The 16,334-nt window shown below is 35.8% G+C and overlaps 1 protein-coding gene across 1 annotated transcript in view; it reads left to right on the plus strand.

Moving 5' to 3' along the window:
* Dock7 (dedicator of cytokinesis 7) overlaps positions 1-16,334 on the plus strand; it is a 190,090-nt gene that overhangs the window by 21,700 nt on the left and 152,056 nt on the right. The window contains exons 5-9 of the mRNA XM_013514367.1: positions 9,368-9,543; positions 9,731-9,799; positions 14,963-15,092; positions 15,191-15,403; positions 15,832-15,917. Of these exons, the coding sequence (XP_013369821.1) occupies positions 9,368-9,543; positions 9,731-9,799; positions 14,963-15,092; positions 15,191-15,403; positions 15,832-15,917 (674 nt within the window). The remainder of the gene's footprint in view (positions 1-9,367; positions 9,544-9,730; positions 9,800-14,962; positions 15,093-15,190; positions 15,404-15,831; positions 15,918-16,334) is intronic.

Below are 16,334 nucleotides of genomic sequence, written 5' to 3' on the forward strand. Positions count from 1 at the left end.
CTAAATCCCCAGGCCCGGTATTTCTATTTTAAAATGCCACATAAGTAGTTCTTCCTCTACATCTTTTTTGATCTTGAATACCTCACAGAGTCACAGCCACCATCAGTTAATCAGTAAGTTGCCAAGAAATAGATCTTAGAAATCAGTGTATTACATATGTGTAACAGGATTTAAAACACTCGCATTAAAAAAATAAAAAGAATAAATAACAAGAATAACATAATTTTGTTGCTTTTCTTAAAGAAATATTTCAGAGGATATATATCATATATCAATACCATCATATTCTTCAATTTCTTCTAGCTATTACATGTTGTTTATCTTCAGCAATAATCTTACTGTATGTATGATCTGATAACTAATTTATTCAAATTTCCTGTATTAGTATCCGACAAATGTGATAATTTACAACATCATGGCTAATAGAAAAATATTTCATTCAAATAAGCTATTTGGCAATGTATTGGTATTGAAAATTGAAATCATAGCAAATGTTGCTTAATCTATTACTGTTGCCACTAAGGTAATTTTGTGGAATATAGATATCATTATCAAATTTATGAAATTTATGAAATAAAATTTATAATGCAGGTCTGTATATACACACACCTTTCCCTCTTTCTAGCATTTTCATTTTGGTCGGCCTTACAACGAAAGTCCTCTAGATGGCAGTGTTTACCACAGTAAGAAATAATTTTAGCAAATTTTAACTCAAAATGACGTTCAACTGAGCTAAATAATATATAGTTAAAATTGAGGTTTTTTTCTTGTACTCAACATTTCTTCAGTATTTTTGCTTTGCTTTAAGTGAATGATTAACCTAATTCGGCAAGGTTTTGCTCATTTATTAGGTTTTTATTGCAATTTAATTTTCGAGTTTCTAGGAAAAATTAAGTTGACCCAAAAACTTCAGAGTAAATATATGTGACCTGTATCCTTTGGAGGAATTAAAGGAAGTTACTGAGAATATAGTAACCAAGATGATAAAATCTTAACAAGTAATTATATGAATTACAGTATTTTTAAAAACTTGTGTATTATCCCAGACTAAAATGCAGTTGCTTTATTAGAATTTAAAGCCTTAGAAGCAAGGAAGGTTGTCATCTTCTCCCGACAGCAATTGCAGTTTTAATTTTCTCATTCTGATGAGCTTTCCAAATTAGTCTTATGCAGACTACGGCTTGAACCCAAAGCCTTTTTTTTTTTTTTTTTTCCTGTGGTACCGGGAACCGAACTCACGACCTTGCACTTGCCAGGCAGGCGCTTTGCCGCTGAGCTAAATCTCCAGCCCCCTATTTTTAGTCTTTGGCAGGTGGTAAACCAGTTTTTCCAGCACCATTTATTAAAGAGGCTATCGTTCTTCCAGTGAGTTTGTTTGGCCCCTTTATCAAACATTAGGTGGCTGAGTGTGTTTGTGGTTGTGGTTTCATCTTCTTGTCTGTTACGTTGATCCACTGGTGTGTTTTTTAGCCAGTTCCAGATTGATTTTATTACATTATCTTTGTAGTATAATTTTAGGTCAGGGATTTTGATTCCACCTGACTTGTCTTTGTTGCCCAGGATTGCTTTTGCTATTCTGGGTCTCTTCTGGTTCCAGATGAATTTAAGAAATGTTTTCTCTAGATCTGTGAGGTATGCTAATGGTAGTTTAATGGGAATTGCATTGAATCTGTACAACAATTTTGGTAGTATGGCCATTTTCACAGTGTTGGTTCTTCCTATCCATAAACAAGAAATGTTTTTCTGTTTATTGAAATCCTCTTTGATCTCTTTTTTTCAGAGTACTGTAGTTTTCATTGAATAGATCTTTCACTTCTTTTGTTAGATCGATTCCTAAATATTTCAATTTCTTGGATGCTGTTGTGAAAGGTATGGTTTTCTTAATTTCTCTCAGTCTGTTTGTTGTTTGTGTATAGGAATGCTATCGATTTTTGAGTGTTAACTTTGGATCCAGCCACACTGTTGAATTTGTTGATTAATTCAAGGAGTCTTCTTGTGGAGTTTTTGGGGTCTTCCATGTAAAGTATCATGTCATCTGCAAATAGTATACTTTTACTTCTTCCTTTCCTATCTTTATTCCTTTTATTTCTCTTTCTTGTCTAATTGCTCTGGCTAATGCTTCCAGAACTATGTTGAGTAGGAGTGGTGACAGCGGACATCCTTGTCTTGTTCCTGATTTTAAAGTAAAAGCTTTCAGTTTTTGTACATTTAGTATGGTATTGGCTGTTGGTTTGTCATAGATGGCTTTGATCAGATTGAGGTAAATACCATCTATTCCTATTTTTTGTAGGGTTTTTATCGTGAATGCATGTTGGACTTTGTCAAGCTTTTTCTGCATCTATTGAGATGATCATGTGGTTTTTGTTTTTGGCTCTATTGATATGGTGTATCCCATTAATTGATTTGAGAGTATTGAACCTTCCCTGCATTCCTGGAATGAATCTGACTTGGTCATGGTATATGATTTTCTTGATGATTTGCTGCATTCTATTTGCTAGTATTTTATTGAATATCATTGCATCTATATTCATTAGGGAGATTGGTTTGTAGTTCTCTTGGCTGGGTCTGTCTCTGGTTTTGGTATCAGTATAATATTTGCCTCCAGAAATGAGTTAGGGAGAATTGCTTCCTTTTCAATTTCATTGAAGAGTTTGAGGAGTGTTGATATTAAATCTTCTCTGAATTTCTTGTAAAATTCTGCTGTGAATCCATCAGGGCCTGGGCTTTTCTTTGTCAGTAAGTTTTTAATCACATTTTCAATCTCATTAATTAATGTTAGGTTGTTCAGGATTTTCATATCTTCTAGATTCAACTTTGGTAATTGCATGGGATAATTTTAATTTTTTTGCATTTAGGTAGGTATGCTCTATGGGCTAGAATGTGGTCTATTCTAGAGAAAGTCCTATATGCATCTGAGAAAAATGTGTATTCTGATGTTGGGGGAGCGGAACACTCTGTACACATCTACTTAGTCCATTTGTTCACAGATTTGGTTCAGATCTGTTGTGTCTTTGCTGATGTTTTGTCTAGTTGACCTATCTCTTTGTGTCAAAGGGTTGTTGAGGTCCCCTATTACAATAGTGTAATTAATTATTTGGGTTTTCATGTCTGTTAAGATTTAATAACTCTGACTTTAAAAAAATCAAATAGCCAAGTCAGTAAGTGAGTAAATGAATTGAACAAATACTTCTTAAAAGTAGTAGTATACAGTAAAGGTCAATAAGTACTTGAAAAAAATATTCAACATCTTTAGCCATTTGGGAAATGCAAATCCAATCTACACTGAGATTCTATCCCACTACAGTAGGGAGGGCTGTTGAGATGATTACAAAATCAATAACTGTTGGCGAGGGGGTAGGGAGGGGAAGAACACTGCTGCATTGTCAGTGGGAATGTAAATTAGTACAGCCACTGTGGAAATCAGTGGGGGTTCCTCAAAAGACAAAATAGAGCTATGCATTTGATCCAGGTATCAAATGCTCCTTGGTACATACCCAGCAGCATTAAATCAGTCTAGTATAGGGACATCTGCGTTTCCCATGTTTATTGTGGCATTCACAGTAGCCAAGGTATAAATCAGCTGAAGTGCCTGTCAACAGATGAATGGATAAGGATAGGTATATACACATAGTGGGGTATTACTTAGTCATAAACAAGAATGAATGTTATTTACAAGAAGATGATTGGAACTGGAGATTATCAGTTAAGCAAAATATACCAGACTCAGAATGGCAAGCAATACATTTTCTCTAATATTTTGAATCTTAAAAAGGATGACATGAAAGTAGAAGGGAGGCTTACTGGACAAGTGGAAGGGAATAAAAGAGAAAGGGGGAAGGGGTGGGCGGGTAGCTAATAGGATGGATATGAGTAAAATGCATATATGTGTAAAAACACCATATTGAAACCCAGTGTTTTATAAAATTAATAAGCACTAATAAAAATGTATATAAACACTTTTTATTTAGCTATGAAAAGGTACTAATTATAGAACAAACATACTGTGCCAGGGAAATGACAGTTTGCTTGACTTACATTGACTTGTTTATAATTTTGAATGCTGAAATTTTAAAATACGAAGTTTCCTTTTAATAACATTAATATGGTTTTTGGAGAAATTTTAGAATATTTGGATTTTTGAGTGATTTAAATGTACATGGAGATGATCCTTCCAAAGTGCTATCAATGTCTTGATATCCTCTGGTAATATCATCTGACATTCTCAATTATACCTCAGCTACTCAGAATCTCCATAGCTAGGCCCTAGCTTTGGCCATTATGAATATCTGTAACTCAGGTATAAGCTTGGTTTTCTGCTTCCCACTCTCCAGTTACTGCAGCTTATCATTTTTGTCCTCTTTTTCTGGTAGTCCGACTTACTTCTCTTTCTATCCAACCAGGAGTTCACTTCTCTCAGTTCCTCAAGTACAGTCCTTAGTAATTCTCCCTTCTCTTTGTTACAGCATCTTTTTTTTCCCATTTACTGGATCATACCTGCCAGTATTCGAACATGTTATTTCTCCCATTTTAAAAGATATCCTGAATTTTTTTGTCCTAATTTTCTCACAAGTCTCCAGTCCCCAGAATTTCTTTGCAGTAAAATTTCTTTGAAGTATAGTGAGTGCTTGTTGACTTTAATTTCTTTCTCTGTAGTCTCTGAAAAGGTACTTTTAATTGAGAATCTTCAAACCAGTTTACACATTGACTTTTTCTTATTTAACTACAGTGCCCTTAGCTTGACAAAATTAACAGTAATTTTTTATCATTTATTACCCAGTGAATGTTAAATTTGATTGTCTCATAAATGTCTTTTTACTGTTGGTTTACTTATATCAGAATCTAAACAAGAGCCACAGGTGGAATTTATTCATTGAAGTTTTTTCCTTTTTTTAAAGTAAAGCAGTTGCTTCCTTCTCCAACTTTCAACTTTATTTTTATGCCATCAACTTGTTAAGGGAATTGAATCAGTTGTTTTAAAAAAAGAATGGATGGCTTTTTAGATTTATGATTGCTTTCTTGTAGACTTGTCTATTTTCTCTATTTCTTGTTAACTGATTAGATTTGGTTTCAACTTTTAAAAAATGGATTTATTGAGATAAAGTCATAAATTGTACAGTTCACCATTTTACAGTATACAAGTCCATGGATTTTAGTACATACACCCATGTGCAACTATGACCATAATCACTTTAAAACATTTTTATCACTTCAAAAAGAAAATCCTTTAGCTTTTGTTCTATTGTCCCCCTTCATTAGGCCAAAGCAGCTGGTAATCAAATACTGGAATTTTTGATGGCACACTAGAAAGGCTCAAAAGAGATCTGAACACCAAGCATGTCCCCAAGTGGCTTTTAGTGTTCCCTTTATGTTAGGGAGTACAGTGTATCCTAGCTACTCTTCAAGGTAGGATGGGCCTGCCAACAAAGTCTCTCTAGTTGTTTGTTTTTTGTTTTTCAGATTATGTTTTGATTTCCCCTTCATTTTAAAAGTTATTTTTTCTGGATCTAGAATTCTAGGTCAACTGTCCTTTCATTGCAGCACTTGAAAAATACACCATTTTTTTTTAATATCCGTGAGAAGATTTTTGATGAGAAATTTGCTATAATTTGTACATTTTTGTTCCCAAAAAGTGAGGTATCATTTTCCCCTTGTTGCTTTCAAGACATACGTACGTGTGTGTGTGTGTGTGTGTGTGTGTGTATTAGTTTTCAGAAATTTGACTGTGATGTATCTTGGCATATATTTTTTTCAGGTTTGTCTGAGATTTGCTTAGCTTCCTGAATTTATAGACTTATGCCTGTCAGATTTGAGAGTTTTCAAAACCATTATTTCTTCAGATATTTTTCAGCCCTGCCTTTTTTCCCTGCTCTGTGTGGACAATCAAGATACGAATGTTAGATATTCCCTTGAAGATACAGTCCCTTACATTTTTTTTTTTTAATTGTTTCTTTTCTCTCTACTGTTCAGCTGGGTCAGTTTCTATTTTTCTGTCTTCAAACTCACTGATTCTTACCTCTTATCCCATCAATTGTACTATAGTACTTTTGAATTGAATTTTTATTTGTTATTGTGTCTTTCAATTCTAAATTTTCTACTTACTGATAGTTCTTTAAATTCTCTATTTATTTGTTGAAACTTCGTTTCTTTACTGAGAATTTCAGTTCTTTGCTGAGAGTTTCTACTTTTTAAAATGTTTTAAGTTTGTTTACAATCATTTGTTGAAGTATTTATATATTTGTTTTCAAATGTTTGTTACATAATGCTTATGTCTCATAATGTTGAAATCTACAGGTTGTCTCTTTTCATTCAAGTTGAGGTTTTCCTGTTCTCAGTATGAGTAACTTGTTTTTGGCACCTGGGCAGTTATGGTTTTGTGTTCTGAGTCTGTGTAGAACTTTCTGAAGCATGTTCTAGCTGACTTCCCCTGACTTCCCTGGTTGTAGAGGGCGGGTGTCCCTTGTTATGGAAGTGGGTTAGATGTCTTCGGGTTTCTACTCATAATCTTTTGGTGTCACTATTGGGCAGGAGTAGCACTTCTGCTTTCATCAGATACCATTACACGATGTGGCTGGGACAGGCAGTGGTGCATATTACTAGTCTTCGTGGCATCCTGTCACCCGCAGCAGTGGTGGAAATCCTGACTACCAAGCTTTCTGTGGCACAGCCCAGCGATAAGAGCAAGGGGAGCCAATGCTGCTATAGGAGGTGGGTGACCAGATTCCCTAGTGGCCTCTCCTGATGCAGTGGGTTGAGGCACTCATTGCACAGTAGGTGTGGAAGTCCTAACTTTCTATCAGACCTTTCTGTCTTGGTGAAGAGAGCTGGGTGCCTTGTTCCAACTTGGTGAGGGTAGAAGCCTAGCTTCCCCTTGGCCTTTGCTGCTGCGGTATGGTTGGTGCCAGTTTTCCCTGCAAAGCTTGGCTGGAGTAGAGTACTTGCTAGCTAGGGCACCCCTGTCTTGTGTTCTTTGGCTGGGAAGAATCAGCTTTCTGTTGGGAACCCCCCCTTTTATGTATCTGGGTTGAGGAATTCTCTGGTTGCAAGTCTGGAAAATAAAAGACAAGAAGAAATTCGAGGTAATTTACTGTTGTTCTGTTCCTTAAGTTCTGAGGATCCAATCGGTCAGGCTTTTTTTTCACTTTTAGAGTCTTCTGTTTGCCTGATGTTTAATTTCCAGGGTTATCAGTTGTACTTAGTACTTGGTAGGAAGAGTGGGACAAGTATATCTACTGTGTCTTTCTGATAGTGGAAGTGGAGCACTTTTTCATACTCTTGTTGGCCATTCTTGTATCTTCCTTTGTGAAATGTCTTATTGGTTTTATTTTTTTCCCGTTCACTTGAGGGTGTGGTTTGTCTTTTTACTATTGAGATTTAGGACTTTTTATATATTTTAGGTAGCATTTTTTTCAAATACATCTTATACATATTTTCTTAGTGTCGCTTGCTTATACATTTTCTTAACAGTGTCTTTGATGTATCAGATTTTCTTTTATGGTTATTTCTTTCTGTGTTGTGTCTAAAAATGCTTTGTAAGCTCTGAAATTGTAAAGACATCCCTCTGTGCTTTCTTCTGGCAACTACATTAAGCATTTCTCTTTATGTGTATGATCTATGTCAATATGTGTTAGGTTCTTTTTTGTTCATATGGATAGCCATAGTTGACAAGATACAACTTTTTCTATTGAGTTCTTTCCTCTTACTGTCAGAACATCAACGTAGTGTGGTATGGGAAGGAGGGATAGAATGCTTCTGAGAGAAAATAATATGAATTTTGGAACTTAAAAGACTTAGTTTCAAATTTCTGCTCCACCATTTTGTGGCTATTTTATTTTTAGAAATGGCTTAAGTACTTTGAGCACAAATGCACTTATTTATAGAAGTGAAATAGTAATTATCTCTGACTAACAGGCTTTGCAGAGAATTTAAGTGAGATAACAATGATAATAATTTTGAGTGTTTATGATATGGTAGCCATTCATTATTTTACTTTTAATATATGTAAATATATTTAATAATAACTAATATATTTAATAATATATTTAATATATTTAAAGTGTTACTTTACTGTTATTAGTTGTTTAGCTCAAAGAGGCATAGATTTAGGCACCATCTACTTAATACATACCTGCACAGAGGCAGGTTTCAGTGTTTTTATTCCAAATGAACATCTTGAAATCATGTTTTTATTTCCATGGTGTACAACTGCATATTTATTACATGTCCTTTATAGTTTTGCCTGAATATCTTTTCTTTCTTCAATTAGACAAGCAGTGTTATATTAAAACCTATATTTTCAGGCTTGATATCATGCTGAGTCTTATTGCTAATAGATCTTTCTGTATAGGTTTTCTAGGTCTTTGTATTGGTTTTCTATGGCTGCTATGACAAATTACCACCTTTTGAATGATTTAAAACAATACAAATTTATTCTTTCTTTCTTTTTTTTTTTTTTTTTTTTTTTTTTGGTACTGGGAATTGAACTCAGGACCTTGCACTTGCCAGGCAGTCACTGTGCCACTGAACTATATCCCCAGCCCTCATAAAAATTTATTCTCCCTCACTACAAGGGCCAGAAGTCTGAAATCGGTATCACTGGACTGAAGTCAAGGTTTTGGTAGGGCTATGCCCCTTCAGAAGTTCTAGGGGAGAACCAGTTCTTTGCCTCTTTCAGGTTCTGGTGGCATCTGTCATTCCTTGACTTTCTGCCCTATCACTTATATCTTTAAGGCTCGAATCTTCACATTTCTCTCTGCTGCATTTTCACTTGGCTTCTTTCTCTGTTTCTATGGCCCAAATTTCCCTCTGTGTCCTTATTTGAATATATGGGATTATACTTCTGACCCATCCAGATATTCCACCCATATGGTTAAGACTCTTTATTTTACTTTATTTTCCATGTAAATTAGCAAGGGCTCATGGGTTCGGTATGAAGAATATTTGGAGCATGATTGTTTAGCCTACCACAGTCTGGTTATGTATTTTACTAAGATTTCAGTAACAGCAACAAATAAAATTAGATCACTGTTTACAACTTGGCAGTAAAAAATTCCAACGATATAAAAAACATTTGAATGAGTACTTCAAAAACTATAACAAAATTGTTAATTATAGTTGTTGTTTTTGTGTGAGAGTTATAGGCAAAGTCTAGGCAAGAAAGTTAAAGCGACTATGACCAAAAGCATGAAGGAATAGTGTAAGGCCAACATTTTATGGTTTCTTTAGCACAGCTGGTAGAGTATCTTTTGAAAGTTTAGAAAGATGCAGATTAAATGCACATTATATTAAAATTATTTTTCTTTGCGTAAAGTTTTATAATTCTTAGGCTCATGTCTTCTTTTCTGTCCTTTACTCCCTCCTCTTTATAAAGGTGCCCCTTACTGAAGCAGTAGATCCAGTAGATTTGGAAGATTACCTCATTACTCATCCTTTAGCTGTGGATTCTGGGCCTTTGAGGGATTTGATTGAATTTCCTCCAGATGATATTGAAGTTGTCTATAGTCCTAGGGAATGCAGAACCCTTGTTTCAGCTGTACCCGAGGAAAGGTAAGGAGACATTACCTCTGTGGTGTTTGGGTAATGATAGAAAGACTGTCTTCCATTGCTTTATCTAGGTTCTATTCCTTCTGATGGTCTCCTTTCCTATTATAAGAATAAACACTGTAGCAACCAAATTTGCAAGCATCATTGTTTTCCTATCTAAATTAAAAACACGTTTTCTTTTTTAAAATAGTGAAATGGATCCACATGTTAGAGATTGTATAAGAAGTTATACAGAAGACTGGGCGATTGTGATCAGAAAGTAAGTTGTATGTTTAAGACTTAAAAATACTGGCTGGGGTTTGTAAATGAATTAAGGTAGATGGATAATAATGAGACTTGAAAATTTATTTAAGGGGGCTGGGCATTTAGCTCAGCGGCACAGCACCTGCCTGGCAAGCGCAAGGTCGTGAGTTCGATTCCTAGTACCGGAAAAAAAAACCAAAAAAAAAAGAAAATTTATTTAAACAAAATAGTCAAGACTTGTACATAGATATTTTATCCTTTGGTATTCCATAATTACATTTGTTTATTTTTCTTAGAAAATACTAGGTTTGTGTAGCAGTATTTCTGAATTATCATAAATCATTAAGAACTAATACATAATGATAATGATATTATAGTCTCATTTTTTAGAAAATCATAGCTAGATATTGATGAATAATTTGTTTTTCTCAAAAAGATTTCAGTTTAGTGAAACGTAAAGAGCCCATTTTCCAAATTCTGCTTTTTGAAGGTTTCTGCTTTTTATTAAGTATCCAAATACTTATAAGTCCTTGACCTTTTCCATCCAATCAGGTGAATATTTATAAAAGTATTATTTTGGGGGCTGGGGATTTAGCTCAGCGGCAAAAGCGCCTGCCTGGCAAGCACAAGGTTGTGAGTTCAGTTCCCGGTACCGGAGAAAAACCAAAAAATAAATAAATAAATAAATAAAAGTATTATTTTGTCTTACTACATAATTTATTTTTCTAATGGACTGTGACTGAGATATCACGTCAGAATAAGACACAGGGTAAAGCTTTCCCCTTGCTAACGTGCACAGTGAAGAAGGGTCTTCATACTGAAGCTCCACACGTACCTTAATTTCCTAAAGGACACATACACTAACAGGTAGTGGGGTGTTCTGATGAGATATTTTCACAAGTGAAGTAATCTGTGCCCAGTAGGACTAGAAAACATGATCTATCCATTGCTTATTCTGCCTTCATGCTTCTTTCTGTCTTACTTCATTGGACATGGTATTGTGCGAAAGATTATCCTAGAGGGCAGTGCTAACGTGCTTTTTAGTTTTATTGTGGCTCAATGAAAGCACAGTTTGCTTCTCTTTATATAGAAGAACTGTTTTTTTTTGTGTGTGTGTGTTTTTTTTGTTGTTGTTGTTTTTTCTCCGGTACCGGGAACCGAACTCACAACCTTGCGCTTGCCAGGCAGGCGCTTTTGCCGCTGAGCTAAATCCCCAGCCCCGAAGAACTGTTTTTATTGACTTAGAATTTTGGTATTTAGTAGTGAGATTATAGACTTTACTGAAGAAAACTGTTTCTCTGTTAATTTAAGTCATTACTTCTATGCATATGTGTTGGAAATCTGTAATAAAAAATATTTATAAAGAGATGAGTTGTAAAATATCTTGTCCATGGAATCTTGGAATCTTCTAATTATAGGTTTGCTAACCTTGTTTTGGGTAAGAGGGTAAGGGCGATAATATTTTAGGGCACTTAGTTATATGCTGGGTATTTTATTGGGGACTTTAGACTCACCCCATTTAAAGTTCTAACCAGTAAGGTAGCTCAAACTCAGAGTAGTGAAATAACTTCTCAGATGTCCTATGAACTAAAAAGTAAAGTGGCTAGGATTAGACCTCATGGCACCAGGCTCCAAAGTTGATACTTTTCTGTTATACTGACTATTAGTTACCTGCACAAGTAAGTGGAAGACAAAAGGGATACTTTCGGTGGGCTAGAAGTTGACAGTATCTCTGAAAGATAGAACATAGATATGAATGAAACATAGAGGAATAGTACCGACTGATCGATGGAGAAGACACATATAAAAGCTTCAGTAGAGTTTTAAAAGCTTGGAAGCAGTGATTGCAGGCACTGGAAAAAGGACCTGGTACAAAAGTTGGACATTTGGTTACTCTGAAACCCCACAGAATGTGTGCACAACAATGGCAACCTCAGAGATACCTATCCCCTTTGAGGAGCACTAATTCTGGAGGCTTCATCTGATAGGGTGGTGTCCAGGGGTGGACATAGCCTGGAGCAGAAGAGGCCCTGATACCCAGAACTAGCTACTGGCAGACTTGGCTTGGCAGCATGCTCTGTCCTTTCCCCACAACCACTGGATCGGGGCTGGGATTAGCAGTTCAGGCTAGATGAGGAGGGTATAAATTCAGAGAGGAACACTGAGCACAGAATTGCCATGGGCAGTATTTGAAGAAAGCCAATGCACTTAAAGGGAGTTGTCAGTCTACCAATAAAAGAATTAACAACTCAGGGAATGGTCAGTGGAGCCCAAATTAGGATCCAGAGTATAATGGATACATTTATGTATTAGCTATAAGAGATGTGAAAAGATACTATATCTATACAAAAACAAATGTTATCTCTAGAAATCAATATTATGCCCAGTGAAAAAAATACTAACTGAGCAGATAGCTTAGTGGCAGAGTAGAAGTGGCTGAAGTGAAGTAGCCATAAGATGAAGCCAGATAATTCTTTCATAAATTAGCAAAAATTGGTAAAGGGACAGAAAGTACACATACTTCTCGAGCATCCCAAATATAGCAGGCGTTGTCTTTGACACTGGTGCCACTGCAGTGTCCACTGCCAACCCCCTGCTCAGATGGTGCTTGTGTTACTTGTGTCTTAGTGGGGATGGGATCAAGGACAGGAACCAGGCACAGATCCTGTATAAGAGGCGGGGTAAAGACACATCTTGAGCAAAACAAGGTGAAGGGATGTGGAGGGCCAAGAAGAGAGACAAGCTTTTCTATTTGGTCTAAGTCATCAGAGAAGGCCTTACTGAGGAGGTGATTTTGAGTAGAGACCTGAAGGAAGTGAGAGAGCCCTGTGGCCAGCTGGGAGAGGAGTGTTAGCAGGCAGAGGGAAGAGCATTCCCATGTGTTAGACTCATGCTGTCAGTGTTCAAGTAATGGCACAGAGTCCAATGAGGCTGGAACAATGAGGCTGAGAGTGCTAGGTGATGCGGTTAGAAAAATGGTGTAAAGGGGGCTGGGTGTGCATTGTGTGGAGCCGTAGTCGTAACATGGGAAAGAGTGTGGGTTATGAATCATTATTTTTTCTCAGATGCCCTGACTTTCATAAGATGCAAGTAGCCCTTGTTTTACTAGGGCTACTTATATGTGCAATTTAATAAATTACACACTTGAAACTTACCATGGAAGAGTAAGATACTGCTTCTGTGTCCTTTCATGCTACTCAACTATATTTTCTCAAAAATAAGACCAGTTTTTATATTAAGTTTTGCTCTAGAAGATGCAGCAGGGCTTATTTTCAGGGGTTGTCTTATTTTTTTCATGTACAGCAACCTACATGCATTCATGTACAGAAATCTGCATTTATTCAGATACAGTCATGTCATCTGCTTCTGGGGTAGCATTGACTCCAAACCCGGAATTCCTGTCTGAATTTCTTACGGCTCTATTTTCTGTAGAACTGTTGGTCCTCATGTCCAGCAGTAGAGCCCTCAAGTGAGCACTCCTGTCCACGTAGCCTGCTTGTAGCATGTCTTTACAACACAGGATGCACTGTGTTACGAAGGCTCATATTAGACGGTCAGACCCGTTCATCATCAAGTGTGTATGCTATTTGTGCTTCGTGTCTGTGCTCTGGCTGGTCATTTGGCAGTAAGTCTGGAGTTCATTCACTTACACAGGCGTGTACCTTCACCTGGAGGCACCTGCTTTACTTATAAATACTTACTTATAATTGATATTATTTAAGTATTAATGTCTGTTATTTATATTTATGTATTTTATAATTCAGTATATCTGTTGTATGTTGCAATAGACATACTAAATGCATCTGTCTGGTTGACAGTCTTAACTGGGGCTTATTTTGGGGGCATTACGAGTCTCCTGAGAAGTCATGGTAGAGCTTATTTTCTGGTTAGAACTTACTTTTGGGGAAATATATTCTATTCAGCCTTTGCTTTTGTTTTCTCAGAAAAGAATACTTTGTTTTATTTTGTGTTTATGCTGTGATATTAACATCATAAAGCTGTTGATTTTAATAACTTTAGCAACAAGATGGAATGTGAGTGATGCCTATAAAATAGATTATTATTTCATGAATTGATTGCAAGAACTCTGTCATCTTCTGGTAATATATTTATTTTGTTCTAACTAAGATGGTTCTCTGGTTTTGACTGTGAAAGTGTTGAACTGTGAACAGTAATTGTTTTTTGATTAGTTCTCATTGGATGTTCTTGGGTATTGGGTTTTTATTAGGTTACTAGGAAAGGTTACATTAATTTAAAAGTCCTACTTAGCAACTTAATTAAATAGTATTTCAATAATATATGTGTTTTAGCTGCTTTCTTACTGCCAGGACACAATACTGAACACTCCCAGTTGAGAGGAAGGAAGTTTCATTTTGGCTCACAGTTTATAGAGGTTTCAGTCTGTGGTTGGCTGGCGCCACGGCATGGCAGAGGGGCCTGGCAGGGGAGAATTGCTCATTGGCCAGGTAGGCAGGAAGCAGAGAGAGATCAAGGGAAGAGAGGGGAGACGGACCCTTCAGGCCACACCCCGGTGGCCCCCTCTTCTGACCAGGCTCCACTTCTCAGCATCACCTTTAGCTATACACTGCTCGCTGGACTTACTCAGTAGTGAGCGTTGTGCCCCTGCGATCCCTGAGCTCTGATCCTGTGCATCCACGATCCAGGGGGCCCGTGGGGCTTGGGGGGACATCAAGATACAAACCCTAACAGTGTGTGTAGGATGTTGTATAGATTTTGTTGGTTTTTATTTTAGGAGTTTGTAGCTTGCATGAGATATATCACAACTTCTAAATTCACTGATTTATATTTTTACATTTAAAAAATTTATATTATTAATGATAATACACTTTTTCATTTTATTCTTTAATTTGGCTTCCTGTTTTGTTTTTACTGACCCATTCTCTGAATTGAAACTACAGCTTAAGTTATATACAAATGGCATGGAAAGAAGGAAAATATAGTTAATTCTAGAAACCCATTATCTGCTTTGCAGTTGGGTTAAAGGAATTTAAATACAAATTTGTTAAATTTTCTCTGGTTAAATATTTAACATATTGAAGACTGATAGAATGGACTGTTATTATGTGAAGAATAATGTAGAGAATGTTTGCCTTATTATAGGATGATGCTGAAAAAGTTTTAAAAATTGGTATTTATTTAACTATTTTATTTTGAATAGATATCATAAACTGGGGACAGGATTTAATCCCAATACATTAGATAAGCAGAAAGAAAGACAAAGAGGTTTGCCAAAACAGGTCTTCGAATCTGATGAAGCTCCAGATGGCAACAACTACCAGGATGAGCAAGTAATACTTTTATTCGTAAATGACTCTAAGAAGTATTTTAAGTAGTTAGTTATTTAGTTAATTATTAGTACATTCATATTTAATGTTTTGCATGACAGGATGATCTTAAAAGACGTTCAATGTCAATAGATGATACTCCAAGGGGAAGCTGGGCCTGCAGCATCTTCGACTTGAAAAATTCGCTGCCTGATGCTTTGCTTCCTAATTTACTTGATCGAACTCCAAATGAAGAAATAGACCGTCAGAATGATGACCAGAGGAAATCAAATCGCCACAAGGAACTCTTTGCTTTGCACCCATCGCCAGATGAGGTATAGTTGTCTGTATATAAAGAAGCTGCTGATTATTGAGATAGACATTTTGGTACTATGATTTATGGATAGCAGTGGTGGTGAACCTATGGAATGTGTGCTGTAACAGGTTCTTTGTGTCATTTAAAGATCTAAAAGAAAAGGCACACTATCACTGATACATAGTGTAATAATATTGGAAATAAACTGTAAATATAAATTTTGAAAATGAAATATTTTTGTACTAGTGAATTTATTAATAACTTTTATGAATTGAGCATACCTATGATCCACTGATGTCTGTTTATGGAAAAATAGGTCATTCTTTTCTGTGTTTAATTGTGAAGACTAATAATACTAATTAGTAAAATAAGTTCTTAAAAAGATAAATTGTAAAGTGTTAAAATATGATAAATATGTTCATTTTAGTGTTGCTTCTCACTTTGTAGGAAGAACCCATAGAGCGCCTTAGTGTTCCTGATGTACCCAGAGAGCATTTTGGTCAAAGACTTCTTGTAAAATGTTTATCACTCAAGTGAGTATTTACTTCTTTTAGTATATAATTATTTTCCTAGGATATTTTGACTACTTGTACAACAAAACCTAAGTAGATTTTATACTTGCATCTGTGTCCTTTTGAGAAGTCTTTTTCTGTATATCATTTTAAATGCTACTCAGCATTCAGAGTTACTAATGAAGGTAAGCTTTAGGACATTTTTGGTGCACGAGTGAAGGTAGCTCTTTGGCTTGGCTGTAATTAGTTTATAAACCTGGAAAAAACATGCACTGAAATTATTTGCCACTATTCTTATTTGGGGAATATAAAGATGAAGTATCTTTTGCCCTAAAAAGTTGATTTTATATTCGTTACAATGTAGGCTTTATGTTTTTTAACAAGATTTTGAGTATTTTTTTCTCCTTTAATAAGTGATTTCTCACGTTGAGGTAATTT

Source organism: Chinchilla lanigera, unplaced genomic scaffold, assembly GCF_000276665.1.
Source record: "Chinchilla lanigera isolate Chin_1 unplaced genomic scaffold, ChiLan1.0 scaffold00022, whole genome shotgun sequence".
NCBI classification, from domain to species: Eukaryota; Metazoa; Chordata; class Mammalia; order Rodentia; family Chinchillidae; genus Chinchilla; species Chinchilla lanigera.